General features: G+C 31.5%; 1 protein-coding gene across 3 annotated transcripts in view; it reads left to right on the top strand.

Annotated features, from left to right (window-relative positions):
• Positions 1-1346: 1346 nt before the first annotated feature.
• Positions 1347-17565, top strand: part of LOC143069294 (TNF receptor-associated factor 3-like) — a 50807-nt gene continuing 34588 nt past the window's right edge. For 2 of the 3 annotated variants that reach the window (XR_012976354.1, XM_076243852.1), the window contains exons 1-3: positions 1347-1511; positions 16386-16455; positions 16874-16938. Coding sequence is in view for 2 of the 3 variants with exons in the window: in XM_076243852.1 (XP_076099967.1) it covers positions 16900-16938 (39 nt within the window). In the remaining variant the exon portion in view is untranslated. Of the gene's footprint in view, positions 1512-8408; positions 8492-16385; positions 16456-16873; positions 16939-17565 lie in introns of those variants that run through there. The other variant, XM_076243853.1, reaches the window with a different exon arrangement.

Here is a 17565-nt window from a genome sequence, read left to right as displayed (position 1 = left end):
AAATAGAACATAGAGGTAAAGTTTGCAGTTTTTGGTTTATATCTCTGACACGAAAGCATTTAGAGCAACTTTGATTGGTGGCGAAAATGTTCATCAGATAAAGATGTATCTGCCCTGAAATCTTCAGACGAATCCGAAAACCTCTTGTTGGGTTGCTGCCCCTGAGTTGAAATTTTGCAATTTTTTGTTATTATCTTAGATATCATTATAGCATCTAATAATATCTAATACTATTAATTATGTTTCACCTAATTTTGCATGATTTACAAAGCATCAGTATTTACAGGTGAGCGACACAGGCTCTTGAGAGCCTCTAGTTATGTTGTGCTGTTCATGACTGTCCAAGGTAAGGGGAGGGTTATCTCCGAGGAAAATTCAAAACGGAAAATCCATAACTTAAATTGACAAAATCAATATAAAACACATCAAACAAATGGACAATAATTGACTTGTATATGAGGAATCAGTGTTACATTTGCTCCAACTATCCAACTAGACTCAGTTTTGTCAACGAAAGACCAAAACGACAAATAAAATCCAAACATTTAATGAATATAAAACGACAAACATTGTAGATAAATTTGTACAAAACAACAACCAGTGTTTTAAGATTCCACCTAGAAAATCCGAACCATACAAACTAATTCTTTGTAAGAACAATTTCCAACTGGAAAAGGTTATCAGACAATCTCGCGTGCGTCAAGGCAATTGAGAGCTTTAAAACTTCGGGTGTTATATTGTATATAGGAAGTTCTTTTTCTGAGACACGTGCCTGTGGCGCCTCTCTCCCGTTGACATTAGTGCCATATCCTGGCTCTAGCCCTGCAACGTAATTATTCTGATTCGGATTCAGATGTGCTCATTTCTAATCGAATTGTTATTTCTTTGCTTTGCTTTAAGTTGTTTGTTTTTGTTTTTTTCATATGACAATGTTTGACAATACCGATAGTATATGCATGTATAAGTACCGTTGTGGAAATTTTCAGAGAGAGAGAGATATTTCGGAATTTTTTTTAATATAACATATCTGAGGGGGATAGGACCTTTCGGGACTTCGGGATTGACCCTTTTGTGATCCGGGAATTCCATTTTTTCAATTTCGAGATGCCGGGATTTAGATTTATTTAAACTCGGGACCTCGGGATATCGTGTTTTACAGCCCAGGATTTCGGGCCTCCTATCTCTTCTCATTTCTTATCGTCTCTTATCACCGTGTGTCGTTTTTTAATGTTTACGCTATCAAATTTATGTCGTGGTCCAATCAAAAACATTGCAAAGAGATCGCAATAAATATGATTGTTGCATGGTTTTTAAAATAGGTCCACCGTTGCACCAGAGTTATCGTTCTTACTACAAACAATGAAATCTGGATAATCGAGACTAGTCAACAGTTGCAAATTGAAGACCCAAACTAGTTATTTTACACAGGAACTTATGGAACTCCAGTGGAATAGTTTCTGATATTTGTCTAAATTGACCATATGAACGTATTTATTCTCAGGAAGGTTGAGGTAGGAAATTCATTATATATATATATCGCGGAAGTTTATAGTGAAATATATCATAAATTAATGATCTTGCAAAATCAAAGTTGATAATGCTCATTGAAGCATTTTGGTTTATTGAAATGAAATTTTATATCTGCAAATATAACGATCATTTTAAAATTTGAAAGCTTAACTTCATATAGTGTTTATATATAGAGCTTTATCATGTTCACGTTACTGAGACTTGGACGCAATAGTTCTAGAAATAGATTTAAACTTTCCATTGTATGGATATAGATTTTAAACTCGAACCGTTTATTTATTATTACTGTTTTTATTGTTTTTATTGATATTATATTGTCAACAGTAATAATTAGGTGCACCAGGAAAAACCAAATTTAGATATTAAAGGGGATTTTTACTTTTATTTATAAAAACATGTGATCTATATAATTACATCAATGTGACTGGATTGTGCTAAAATTAGAAACGAAATCGTAAACGAAACGAATAAATCTAGTTTTTAACCGGATTTTTCAATCGGAACTACTCGGCCTTTCTGGTTGCACAAAGAAACAACTATATTGTACTGCATAGCGAGAATGGCCGAGTAGTTACGAGTAGTTAAATTTTATTAAAAATTGGGCGCGAACATGTAGGGTGCGAAAGGACGTGGGGGGGGGGGGGCGAAAATGTGAGGTGCGAACGTGTAGGGTGCGAAACTATATTGGGCGCGAACGGACCTGATTGCTACTTCCTCCGTTTGTTTTCGTCTAGTTTTATCTCAAATGAACGATAAGTCTAGAAACATTCCGAAAATATCCAACTCGTGTGTTTGCATATTTGGACACGCCCTCACATTACAATCATTCGAAACGATTGGATCCAGTCTCTACATTTATGTATATGGAGCGTCTGGATAATCGAAACTGCTAAAGGTCAATTGTGAAAAGACTTACCGTACCGATATATTTCTATAAATAGATAGGCCGACTATTTTTCAGGCCGAGTGACTTTTTACCCCAATATACCCCAACATACCCCAATATACCCCAATACACCTCAAAAAACAGTTTTAACATATTATTATTTAATAATAACATTATTTTAGGCATTTCCAAGTTATTTTAACACCAATAATACTTTTTTTTATAAATATATTTAATTTTAAATCACTTTTTCCTCGTAACTTGGTCAATTCATGTCAGCCGCTTACGATCACAAAATGACTTTTTACCCCAATATACCCAAATATACTCGAATAAACAATTTCAATACAATTTCAATGATAAGGAATGATATAACATTCAGATATATTAAAATTAAACACGACTGTTTACTTTTGTTGTGCATTTTGAGGCTTTTAAAACGTTATTTATTCATGTTTTGACGAAGGTTTCACTAAACACAAGAACGAACGAACCTAAAAATATACCGGTAATTTTTTACAATTTCTTTTTTTCTTCTTATTTAAAATGTGGAGATTGAAAATGCATTTTATGTTTTGTTTTCTATTTAGAGTAAAATATGATATATATTTTTTTTAAATGAAACTCGAAAATCTTTTTCTCAAATTTTGAAAAAAAATCTTAAGTAATAATACTTATACATGTTATATATGTTTAACGGCTGCATCATAAGAAGGAGAGATCGATATGGTGAGGGGTGAATTAATAGTGTTATAAAAAAAAATGTATTTTTTTTTCTATTAAAGGGAAACTTCGCAAAAAAATCAAAAATTGATATTATGTTCATTCTGTATAAAAATGCTCAAATTCATAGATATTAAAGTTTTATTCCGCTAGATAAGCGATCACCATCGATTTTAAATTTAGAGTATCAATTCTCTGCGTTCGGCCATTTTGTCTTCTTTTCCGATTAATAACAACGATATGTCTATAAACCACAAAGGAACAAAACTACAGTAACCGATTTAGTCGTAATTGCGTGTCGATATCTTGTCAATTGTACGGTTGTTTTATCCGACTAACTAACTTGATACGGAAAATATTCTGATTTTTTAAAATTACCATGGTCTGTTGATATTGGAATTAGGTAAAAAGTCAAAGTTGAAATCATAAATAAGTGTTCCTCGAAAATTTTCTATACAAATTCGCGTGTTTTTTTTTTTTTTTTTTTTTTTTTTGTCTTTTTTTTTTGTTACTTTTACAAAGGTATATGGCTATAATGTAACTAACTAACTAACTAACCAATTTTATTCAGTATAGAATCCAGTACAAAAGGATCATCGCTGAAACACATGAACACATACAAAAACATATACAAAACAAAACAACAATAAAACATAACAGCCAACAATTGTGATACTTATAACAAGCAATAGACAAAACTCACACTTCAATATTATGCAATTATTCCCACTGATGAATGTCTAATCAAAATACATTTATCTATATATATAAGAAATCTGGTGAGAACATCAGTCTCCGAACAGTTCATTAGATATTTAAATTTATCAAAAGTATCTAAATTACAAAAACATGGTATAATATTAACAATGTCATCATAAAACTTTTCCCTCTCGTCTCGATAGAGGTTGCATTCACATATAAAATGAAACTCATCTTCAATTTTGTTATCAATACAATCAGTGGCGTAGCTGGGTCATTTTTACGTGTACGCCCGAACCTTGGCGAGGGGTCTGAGGGGTGTCAACCGCTCAATGTCAAAAGCACCTGCTGGTAGTGGGTTCCAGGGGACGAAGTCCTCGAAAGCTATCGAGTTATCGAGAATGAGATCTACCATTCCTGTCAGTAAAAATTCATTAACAGTAACATACTTTTGAATCTAATTGGTGTATTTTTTATGTTTAATTTTGAAATATGTTTAACTTATTTATCGTATTGAACTGGAAGCTAGAGGTCATTGGTTTTAGAGAAAACGTTTAAATCAATATTACTTTCAAATATACTTAAAGGGAACCGGGAGTGAGAATACAATCGGCAAAAGCACCTTTTAATGGACATGAAAATTTATTTCTAACAGGTGCAATATAAAAATTCCCTGGAACACCTATGATTTCTTCCCACCAAAAGTGAATCGATTCATCAGTCCCTTATAAAAGGTTTATAAAAAAATTTAAAAATTTCTTTTTATATTTTTTCTTGATCATATTTAAGTGTGCCAATATTTCATGACAATCTATGAAGTTTTATAAATTGATCATGAAAAAAACAATTAATTGCGTAAAGAAAGTCCGGCTATGGGTAAAGATCAGAAAAATGAACGAAAACAAATGGTTTTTTTTTGCTTCAGACATTAATCATAAAAAAACCTCTTCCAAACTTTCATAAAATTCGATGAAGTAGTTAATGTGTTTGAAAATTAACAAACTTTAAGCCCAAACTGTGACCACTTATTAATTGCAGAAAGAATACCCTTTGTCCGTTAAATGCAGGAAAATTAAAGCATTATTATATTGCTCTGGATACTCTTTTGATCATTTTAACATTTTTTTCCAACTTTCGTAAAATTTCACGGAGTGCCATTCAATACACTTTATCCATTCGGAACCTTAATTGACACCGCCTACGACGCTTTGACTTGCTTTTGAGACATACATCACAGGCTCGACAAAAAATGCAAACCGCATATCGAATCTCAGCAGATAATGAATTGCATTAAATATATGAAAAGTACGCAGAATTCAAAGTAGATTCAGACTTTGACAGAAAATTGGAAGAAATATATAATAGGATCTAGTTGATTAAAGTAAATCCAGTCCCTTTTTATTCACAATTACAATCCACTGCAGAAAGAACCACATGGCTGATGTGCTTTTAACCAGATTTTCTTATTCTATTTATTTTTTTTTTCGTTTTCAAAATTCAAGTGTACGCCCGGGCGTTTTGACGTAAACGTAGCTACGCGCATGGCGACCGAAGCGCTTTTTCTGGATCTACCTTCATCGGGAACGTCAAAAAGGCGAATAATACTATTTGGTTTACTGCGAATTGGTCAGTTTTCACTGTTACTTCTAAATGTTTGGCACTGGGAACACCAAATAGCTCTGAATTATTTATTTCAAACGCTAACCTTATATAAGAGATTTAAATCAACTTATTTAATTCCGGTTTAAATAGGTTTAACAAATTTTTTTATAGATGCACGACCTTAAAATTTCAGGATACTGTTATCCCATGTGATGTCTAATATGTTTTATATAAAAAAAAAAAAAAAAAAAAAAAAAGGCTTCTTCTTTCCATTATTTTTTTAGTAATTAAAAATGATTTGATATATTTCGTGCTATTTATGTATAACTAAGAATGATTGTTATCAGAGTCGTGTTTCAATCAGTGTTTACAGGTACACCTCTTTTCGCCCCTTTTCTATTTTTGATATTTTAAGTTACTGTACCAGCTTTGGATAAATAAATAAAAAAAAAGATGGATGGTTTGTTCAAAAGAAAATAATTATACGATACAAGAAAACGCTCTTTTATACAATGTAATGTGAGTGTGTAACCTTAGAACTGTTCATGAAACATCTTACTTATACATTGTACTTGGTAACCAAAGATGAGGCCCCTCATGGGGGTCCTAGTAATCACATAATCACCATTTTTTTGCCAATATAATCACATAATCATTAAATATTTGCTTATCTTTAGTAATCAAATAATCATAAACTAAAAATACAGTCCTAGGTAATCAAATAATCATGAAATATTTGGCTTAATAATCAAATAATCATTAAAAAAACAGCCAAGTAATCACATAATCAAAAACCCCATGAGGGCCCTCAAAGATATCATAAGTATGAGTAGTGTAACTGATATAGTATTATTGATTTGTTCTGCTACTCAATAAACCTCTTTTTCGCCTAAAATTATCTCCCTGTATAGACGAGCGACATAAGAAGTATAATTTTTTAACAAGTAGCAATTGTTGTATGTTAAAAGGTAGAGTTGGTAAAAACAGAGACATATAATACAATATGTCTCAGGTAAAAACAATGACCTCATATGTGTTTCATCAAAGGGTCAATCGGTTGTTGATTATTGTATTACTAGCTATGAAAATCTTCATTTTTTTCAAGACGGGGAAATGGGCGTAACAAATTGAGAACCTATAATATTTTTAAGCAGGATTCATATTGATCGTAGTTCTCGCTTATTAGAAGGCAATAAAACATCACGTCAATAAAGTACACGACTTTGACGTTATCATACGACGTTACCAAAAGTGACACCAATATCATGCGTAACGTCAGTAGTTAATATTGATTATGTTGTTGAAAACTAAGTACTGCAAACTGTTAATGCCTTTTTGTGAATGAAGCGCCTTTGCAAAATTTAGATGTGGGGTGGCTCCTATTAGACTGGAAACTGGGAGGTAGGAAAATTTGCCGCTGGAAGATAGATGTTGTTTTAATTGTATTAATACTGTCGAAGATGAATATCATGTTATTTTACATTGTCCTGTTTATAATGATCTTAGACAAGTTCTTTTTACTGAGTCTCTTAAAATTGATGAACATTTTAATAGTTTTACAGATTGTCAGAAAATGTTTTTTTAATTTTCGAATCAAAATATGTGCCAAAACCTGTAATTTTATTCTTAAAAGACGCCGAGAAGTTTTATATTGTTTATTCAAGTTTGGTATCCAACTTCTTAATCCGCAATCAACATTTACCCGACAACCTTGTATATTGTATATTCTTTATGAACTACCATTATGCTCATGTGACCATCGGGGACTGAGACAAATATTTTATGGTATAAACTCTGTCAAAACCAAATTGATTGAATATATCTAATCTTAATTCATTCATGTAGTAAAACATTTCTTGAATGAGTGAAATTATGAAACTATTATTTTTAATCTTAATTTTATCCTTGGCCAAATTGTGAAAAAAACGGGAAACGGACTTGTGATAGACAAATAGACAACTATACAAACACATTTATTGTTATTTTCTTTAGTTATGAAATGTAGAAAAAAAAAGTATTCGACTGCACAAATTAAAAAAAAAAAGAAATGAAATCTATTGAATAAATAATTTTCAAGTTTAAATGAATCCCTACATAAGATTGGTGTCCATTCAAGTCTTAATCTCCCCATTCATACCTGAGTTGTGGCAATTTTTCGTCTAGATCATGTAGATGAATGAAATTCAATAAATTTTATTTTTACAAGTTTTTAATTTGAAGTTTATCTATTGAAACTACCAACTTTGTAATTTCTGGTCCGTCCAAGTTTACATCAATTTTAAACATGTGATTATTAAATAAAATTGTTCAATGAAAATTTCAAAATCCTATTTCATGCAAGAGAACATTTTCAAATTTTATTTGAGACATTTATTTTAAAAATATGAGAAAATAATCAAAATTAAAAAAATATTTAAAAAAATAACTAAAATATTTCTAATTTTATCTACATACATGTATGCAAAACGTTTCAAATTTAATTATGAAGATACAAATGTTCTTGAATAAAACTTAAATTTGAAGGAGTGAAAAAGAAATAGCTATTTAAAAACTGCCCTGTATATTTTCAGGTCCGTTCTGGTCTTTAGTGTTACCATTATCAGTTTTCGAGTTAACTTAACGATAGTTTTAAAAGCTTTTAAATACACACAAATGTGCATAGGGTTGTTTTTTAAAAATAAATATGGGTAAAATATCATTCCACAACATGAATATTGCACTGAAACGTTTTATTTGAGTATATTGGGGTATATTGGGGTAAAAAGTCATTTTGTGATCGTAAGCGGCTGACAAGAACGGAACAAGTTTCAATGCAAAAAGTGATTTAAAATTCATTATATTTATAAAATAAAGTATTATTGGTGTTAAAATAAAATGAAAATGCATAAAATAATGTTATTATTCAATACTATTATGTTAAAACTGTTTTTTGAGGTATATTGGGGTAAAAAGTCGCACCCGAGTAGACATTAAAGTCGGGCTTTCCACACGCTGTTCCTTTTAACAGCAGAAACTCACCAAAGGAAGAAAAAAAGCAAACAAAGCGATAGAGTTGGTTTAACTTTTAAGCATTTTTCTTTTGTTGTAAATGTATGGGGATTATTGAAACAAGACTGCCTATACTTTCGTGGGTGTTTGCCAACAGGCAAATACCATAAGGCATAACCTGTTTACTTTCACTTTGTTCAGGTCAGGAATAACCACCAATTGGTGGCTTCTACATCAATTGACGTATAATCCACCAATTGACGTTTAATTCTTTGTTTTTCAAAGCAAATTATTCAATTAAAATGGAGCATTGTTTTCTTAAAACCATATGATGGTATGAAAACATGTCAAACATTCCTAGTTTAGTATAGTGACACAACATATTGCATTTAAACAATAATTGTATATGCAGTTTCTTCTATTGTTATCTTGTCAATTCTTGATTGGCAAATTTACCGCTAATCACCTGTGAACAGGTGAATGGACATCAATACTGTCCAGTCATGTGATTATGAGTACAACTCCACAGGTGAAGACCGCAGGAAACAAAATAGGCTATGCATGCTATTCAAAATCCAACATGATCTGATAGACATAGATAGGCACCAATATCTAACACCAAACGATAACCGGACCAGAGGTAAAAACCGCTTCTTCCAAGAAAGGGCCACAACAGACGCCTTCGGACAATCATTTTTTCCAACCTGTACGAACTGTGACGCCCGTATATGACACGGAAACCAGGCGTAAAAATCATACTTTATCCTGGCGGCATTGCAGTGTTTACAAAATACATATCCAGGCGTAAACCAGGCGTAAATTAGGCGTAAGTAAGGCGTAAACCAGGCGTAAAATTAGGCGTAATATTTAAATGAGTACGCCTGGTTCACAAAAAATAGGCGTAATATGCAAATGAGTACGCCTGGTCAATAAATAAACCAGGCGTAATATCCTTACATAATACTACACTTATTTTAGTTCAGTGTATTAACCCTAAGCTGTGTACTTTTGTGTATTTGATACAAACTTCTGTACTGTTGCTTTTATTTCTTATTGTTTGACAAAAAACTTGAAATATTAACCATTGAAGAAGCTAATATATATAGAAATAAATACATTTTATGCAGACAATGGCTCAAATAAGTTTAAGTTTAAATAAGAATTATAACTGTTACAATTATTTTTTCTTGAAATAAAAGTAGCATTTTAACTAAGTTGTTTTTGAAAATTATTGTCTTTTGAACTAATTTATAAATGATAATACTGCAATTTAACTTAAAGTAAAACATTTTAATGTTATTATCTAAGGATAAAGGTTTTGGGATTTCAAAAATTCTGATAGAACATAATACTTAATAACTTAGTTATACTCACATTATTATTATTTACCATGTATTACTACTTTCCTTTTATTTCACAACTTTCATTAATTTATTTGATTCAGTAATTTCCAATTTCAGATTCTTCCAAAAAGCACAAAACAAGCAAATTATCCCTGAATATATGAAGCTGCCATGTGTCCAACACTTACAAACTAAAACCAAAGAGCCAAATTTTGAAAAAAAATCCCATGATCCTTTAAACAAAGCATTATGGGTATTTCTATTTACGCCATACCAACAGTTTTACGCCCGTAAGAAAATTTACGCCTTGCTTATTTCAATTTACGCCCGTAAGAAAACTTACGCCTTGCTTATTTCAATTTACGCCAGGTTATCTGCTTTTTTCTACGCCCGTAAGGACTACAAATTTACGTTTCCTGCTCCCTTACGCTTGGATCTAGACACGTAACTACCACTTACGCCTGGTTTACGCCTTATTTCCAGGTGTAATACGCCTTATAATTTCGTACGGGAAGGACCATTACCATCAGCTGACACAGTTGATGGATTCAGAGCTGCCCTGAAGGCATGCTCTGCTAAAATTTAGACAGTAACATCCTGTACATAGTTTTAATTGTATATATATAGAGAACGTTTTATCCTGTAAATAGCCAAGAGAAAACTTTCTGTGTTGTCCGACATTGCGTTAGTTTTCGCGGGACCTCATACATTCAAGATTTGAATTTGGTTCCTTACCTGGAAGAAGAAAAAGAGGTGAATGGTACTCTGTTAATACTTGACTTTCATTATTAATTATAAATAGGTTAGACTATACTTGGTCATGCTTAAATCTTCATAAAACATGACCAAGTATTGTCTGACCAATTTAGAACATATTCACACTTTCGAGTGACCTAACACAGGGGCAGATCCAGCCATTTTAAAAGGGGGGGTTCCTAACCCAGGACAAAAGGGGGGGGGTCCAATTACATGTCCCCATTCAAATGCATTGATCGTCCAAAAAAAAGGGGGGGTTCCAACCCCCGGAACCGCGCCTGTAACAAAATGATCCTTTCCCATTGTAATCTTCAAACCTAAATAAGAGTTCACTTTTTATAATGAACTAAATGTAAAACATAGGTATAATTATCATTTCAATGGATGAAATGAAATAGCTCTGACATAGTTTGTCAGGACCAAATGGATAAATTGTTTTTCTTCTGCTTCAGGTAAAATTTAATACTTATTTATCTTGAGATTTTTTTCTTTTTAAAAGCAACACAATATTATATAAATTCCTTTTTTAATTTTTTTTTTTTTAAATTTTTTTAAAATATAAAACTCTCCGTATAAATATTTATATTCAGACCATTCAACATTAAATGCTTACTTTTTATTGATAAATTTACATGTATTGTCATTTGTGTTTCTCTGAAAAAAAATCCTTTGCTGTTTATATCAGCAGTCTGGCATTGTTTTCTTGAAAGAAAAAAAATCCCTCAAATGTCGGGTATATAAATTTAAAATAAATACTTTTTTACCTATATCCTTAAGTTACCCCAATTATTTTTGTTTATAAATCTATATACATGTTTGTGTACCATTAGAAAATGTGTGAAAATTTGAAAAAATAAAAATATTTTGTATTAATTTTTGCTCTTTCACCTTTAACCAGTAGACTTTTTTTCCAAGTAAAATGCCTCAGGGAATTGTACACTTTGTTAGTGTATAGTTATAGAGAGTTCACTTTCATAATTAACTGGCAATGAAAAGTCATTCATGTATAGCATTTCATAGTGCATGGAAAACCATGTACTATGAAAATTAGAGGAGGAAAAACTGAATTTTCATTGGACGAGAAGGGGTGAGTATGTTCTAAAAGTCAATCATGGTCAATAGTACTACAGAGGAAAGAAGAACACGCACAAGATTAATAATGTTCTACAAAATAATGCATCAAATCGTAGCTATACCATCTGCTATTCTCATACCATCAGACAGTAGAACCAGCAAAAACCATAATTATACTTTTAGACACATTTCAACCAAAAAAGATACATATAAATATTCATTTTTTCCATATACCATAACTCAGTGGAACTTATTGCCAATGCAAACAGTCGCTGTCGCCACAGTCGACACTTTTAGAGAACAACTCACACCAGCTGTTCTCCGCAAATTCATCTAACTCATTATTAGCCTATGTACAAAGTTTTAATCACCTTTTTAAAAAAGTTAAATTATGCACCTCAAATTTATTTCCATATATTTTTGTCTTTGTCTTTGTAAATATATATATAGGCCACGCTGCGCGCGCAAACAGTAAATAATCTTCAGATCATTGAAGGACTACTGAAAACCTAAAGAAGAAGAAGAAGAAGATGTTTCAACAAAAAGAATTGTTGTACACATGCATTCTCTAGAGATGCAACAGGCTTTGACAAAACTGAAACTTTCGAAGAACTCATTAATGGTCATAAAATAGGTTGTAAATTGCAAAATGATGCTCCTATCTCACTAGCATTTTATTACAAAAATCTTACATTATACGTCAATTGGTCTATACAAATATATGTCAATTGGTGGATTATACGTCAATTGAGGTATAATCCACGGTGGTTATTCCTGACCTGTTGTTTGATATGTTTGATCATATTTTAACAAAATTATTGACAAAAAGTGATATGGGTTTTCACATTACAAACGATTCTTGAGTACATAAAAATTTGTGCAGTTGGAAAAGTGTTCAGGCCTAGCATCTACCTGATATTCTAAGACAAATATTGTTTTGGCACAGGCTTATTAAATTTTAAACCATTATACTAAGGGGGGGAGAGGGGTTGGAGTGGTCCTGATCCCAAAAATCCTGAAATCCCGGGCTTAATAACATGAAATCCTGAGGTCCCAAATTTAAAGAAATTTTAATCCTGACATCCCAAAATTCCGGGATTCTGAAAGGATTAATTACGAAATCCTGAGCTTAGAAACACCTGTGACCTGATCCCAGGGTCTCCATTAAGGTACATCCCCCCTCTATACTGCATGATCATTATAAATCAAAGGTTTTACCGTTTATTAGATGAGAACAAGAAAATTGATAAGAAATGGATCTCTGAGAAAATGAGGAAACAAAACCAATAGATTATTTTTTCAAAACGTATTTATCACTATTTTTTAAGGTTCATGTGGACCCTTTGGCTAAAATGGTAGTGTTTTTCACCTCAAAATTTACTCAGACATTTGTCAGAGCACAGACAAACCTATGCATCTGGAAAAATTTTAAGGCATATAATAAAAGCCGCATAGCATACCCTAGATAAATAAAATTCAAATGCATTATATGATTCCCTGTAGAAGATATTGAAATTAACAAACAGTTGAGTTTCACTTGATATGGTCCATCCAGGTACACAGTTAAATCAATTATTGTCAGGTATCTATTGTCCATGCCAATCAATACATCTCACTTCAATTATTACCTGTGGAGAAGTTCTTAAACCTCTTTTCCAACATAGTTTATTTTGGCACCTTCTGGAGGAATGAAAGTGCAAAAGGGTCAAAGAATTTATAAAATCTACCAAAGTAAATGTGAAAATGAAAAATTTCCAAAAAGAAATGAATAACCTCCAAGTGTGTTAAATATAAGATAAAGCTGATACAATGGATACTTAATAATAAATCTTACGCAGAACTAAAACTATCTTCTTTTTATATTCAAACAAATTGTTTCAATGTGAGGAGTAATCTATTGCAATATATTGTCATTTTAATGCATGTATTTTATATTCACATATAATTGTTTGCATTTTACTACCATATTTATAGTCATTACCATTTATTTTATTTGTGCATATCTTAAAGAATTAAAAAATTAAACACATTTTTAAAGGAGTTTATTTGTGTATAAAATGGACCAAGCCATCAGAATATATGGTAAATTATACACCAATAAATTCCTTAAAAAAGGTGTTTATTCCTATAATGAATGTAAATCCACAGAAGTAGAGATGATCAATAATATCAAAATTATCAAATCTCAGACTTAAACAAAAAGGATGAAGGTCACTGTCAACCACCATGTCCATGTTCAACTGTTAGCTTTTCATATAAGGCTATGATTATAAAAATAAGTACCGATAATTGCAAAAAGATCATTGACAACCTATTTTCATGGTTCATTGATCAATGTTAATTTTTTGTGTGTTTTGGTCTATATCTCAGATACCATTAACAATATATATAACATCAGTTACATCACAGTTCCCAAACTGCACCCAATAAGCAAAAATAGGATATTTCTATGACTATGGATTCAAAATTAAATTGGTGGAACTATGAAGTAAATAAGAATTAATCTACAAATAAAACAAAGAATAGAAGGTTTTGTCTGGATCAGATATAAATGTACTAGGTGATATAACTGTCAAAATAGGTGCAGTTTTGGTATTGTAACATTCATGCCGTATATATATGGTAGTAAAATTGAAAATGGAAATGGGAAATGTGTCCCTTAACAGAAATGTGTACTAATTCACTGAAAATGGATGTCATGCTAAACTCCAAAACATTTAAATGAACTAAATTTTTTTTAAAGTGTATGGAATGATTGCAAGTTTTACAACAATAGGTTCACTATTTCTGTGTATGGAATTATTGTTAGTTCATTAGTTGTTCATGAAGGTCTTACAGAGTTCATCTAAACTTGACCTGATTTACATCATGTATTTTGATAATTATAAGTTTATGTGATATTTTAAATAAAACCCTTGTTCTAATAGACTTTTAACATAAAATCAAGCATGGTATGTAATTAAGCAGTGGAGACATTTAAGCATGTGACCTCTTGTTTAAATTAAACATTATTTAGATGTATCCTAATTAGTTCATATTGATACTCATAGATTATCGTTGATCATCCCAACGAGATTGATTTTCTCATATGAGTTGATACGACGAAAGCGAGAAAAGCAATCGAGTTGAGATTACCAAAAGTAATCTGTTTATCGCTATTTTACCTATGCAACGTTGTCAATTTCATGTCAATTTCATGTTGATTTCATTAGCAATGCCACAAGCCTCTTTAGTTTCTAGTGATAATTTTCCATCTCAAGCAAGTAGCATGATATGAAAAATTGTCACAAAAAAAGATCAAAGGAAAAATGGACAAAATAGCAATAAATGTATTTATCATATGTTTAGTAGTAAATACAGTAGTTTTGCATATATATGTGATAAATAGCCTGCTGTTTAATCCATATCGCGCAACTTTGATGCGCACCCTTTATCGCATACCCTTTATCACACCCCTACCCTTTATCGCATACCCTTTATCACACCCCTACCCTTTATCGCATACCCTTTATCACACCCCTACCCTTTATCGCATACCCTTTATCACACCCCTACTTTTTTTTTTTTTTTTTTTTTTTTTACATAAAGTCTGTTTTGGTTTTTTTTTTGCTTAAGAAAAATTTTCCTCAAAATAGGTAAATTTTTTGAATGATGTCATTGTTTGGTAAGTGAAGTCACGAACGTCGAGTTTTCATATTGTATGTGACGTTACGAACGTCAAGTTTTCATATTTTTTGGCACACTAAATGCAACTATGAAAAATACAAAACACACAAATTAATACAATGATAAACAAAATATTTTTAAAACAACAGCACGCAAATTGTAAGGTAACCCAGGTGCGCGGATAAGTAATTGAGCAGTTCTTTTAAGGCCTTTGAAACAAGACAAAAGTAGAACTGAAGGTAACCCAGTGCTATGGATCAGAAAACAGTTCATATAATATAATACTCTTCTGTTGAAATATATGATAAAGTGTATAATACATGGCAAAATCCGTATCACATGCCGTATCACCCTCGACCAATATCATCCCTCGGGCCTAAAGGCCCTTTGGCTGATATTGATGTCTCGGGATGATACGACATATGATACGGATTTTGCCATGTATTATTCTCTATATATATTCTCATTTTCTTAGAGATTGTTATTCTCAGTCCTGTTCCTTTCTGAATTATCATAATTTTGGTACATCTGTTAATGCATAACTGTTCCACCTAACACAAGTTTCACCAGAAACTTTGGTATAAACAATTTCAGAATATATGTTCCTGTTGGAACAAATATTCTATACCCTTTATTCCTTAAGGAACAAAAACTGTCATGACTGTAATATTTGTTTATAAATGATTAAAAATGGTATAATCAAAAGCTCAAACACATCAAATAAATGGATAACAAAGTCATATTCCTGACTTGGTACAGACATTTTCTTAATAGAAAAGAAAATGGTTGATTAAACCTGGTTTTATAGCTATCTTAACCTCTCACTTGTATGACAGTCACATACAATTTGATTATATTGACAACGATGTGTAAACCAAAACAAACAGAAATAATACCAGGGTAGTTAAAAATGTAAAACATAGGGGTAGAACAGTCAACATTGTGATATAAACTTAATCATTTTAAAAACAAACATATATGTCAACAAAGAATATCAAAAAGGAATATAGACATAGCAAAAACAAAAGACAAAAATACCAAAATTTACCATATTACAATAACACAAGTGATTAATTTATGAAAATCTTTAAAGTAACCTTTATTTATTTATTTTTTAGGTTGTGTTTTGTTGTGTTCTGTATAGTAATACTAGCCTTTAATGATGGAGGATTGCATGTTGGCCTATCAGTAAGTGTAAATGTATAATAAAAGTTTACAGGACCTCTTGACAATACACCAAATCATGGCATTGGCAACTGTTTCTTTCATGTTTAGGACAAGATCAAATAACACAATGCAACTCAGAAGTGGGTACTTGACATTTGATCATTCAGGACAGATATTACCGTGAATTTGGACTGCTCCTGCAAAAAAGAAAGAATATTTGAAAAGAACATGCAAAAAACTGCATGTTTAAAGTTGTCAGACCACCAATTCAAAACACCTATAGAAACAACCAAATTTTTCTTACTCTGTCATCAATGGTCATGCTAGTCCACTAAACAGTCATGACATTCCTGGTTACAATTTGCTGTTCTATTCAGATAGGCAGTTATGTTAAACAATTTATATAAATGTTTAATTCCTTATGGTTTTGTCTTTAAAGATTAAAGCAGAAGTTGAAGACAGATAATGCATAGACATGGAATTGGTATAACAGGAGTAGCACAGGTGATTTAATTTATGCTGTATTAAATGTGGAGAATCACTTTCTTTGTATCTAATCTGTATGGAATTATTTAAATGTGACTTCATCACATATCCCTTGAATAACTCGACTAAAAAATAAGATACAAGTTTTGTTTTGGGTGTAGCATAATTACAGGATTGTTTCAAATAATGAAAATTGAAAATGCACAAGTTATATGATTTCTGAACAATAAGTCCATAAAACTCAACAATATGATATATATTTACAAAGATTTTTCGGTTACAATAGATCTTTTTTTAGATGTATTTATCAGTACTGTACAGTATAGCAACTGGTCACATCAAAGGGCAGCACAATATCTTTGGTAAACTGTGGTTCTATCAGATTTTAAAGCAAAATAATGTCCACATGTACCCTGAATTAATCATATTTTGTTGACATCTAGCATTTAGCACTTGGGGAAGTGGCTGTGTGTAAATAAAGGTAAAAACATCTAAAGATGGAAGAGACTGACTGCAACAGAGATCAAAGGATACTTTCAGCATTTTCCAATTGTTTCACTTGATTATTGTTGGTTGCTTAATGGCCAGTAGCAAATATTTCTTTATGTTCAGGAAGAAAAAAAAAATGAACAATAAATACAATTG

Source organism: Mytilus galloprovincialis, chromosome 3 (genome assembly GCF_965363235.1).
Source record: "Mytilus galloprovincialis chromosome 3, xbMytGall1.hap1.1, whole genome shotgun sequence".
Classification (NCBI taxonomy): Eukaryota; Metazoa; Mollusca; class Bivalvia; order Mytilida; family Mytilidae; genus Mytilus; species Mytilus galloprovincialis.
This window is presented reverse-complemented; position numbering and strand designations above follow the sequence as displayed.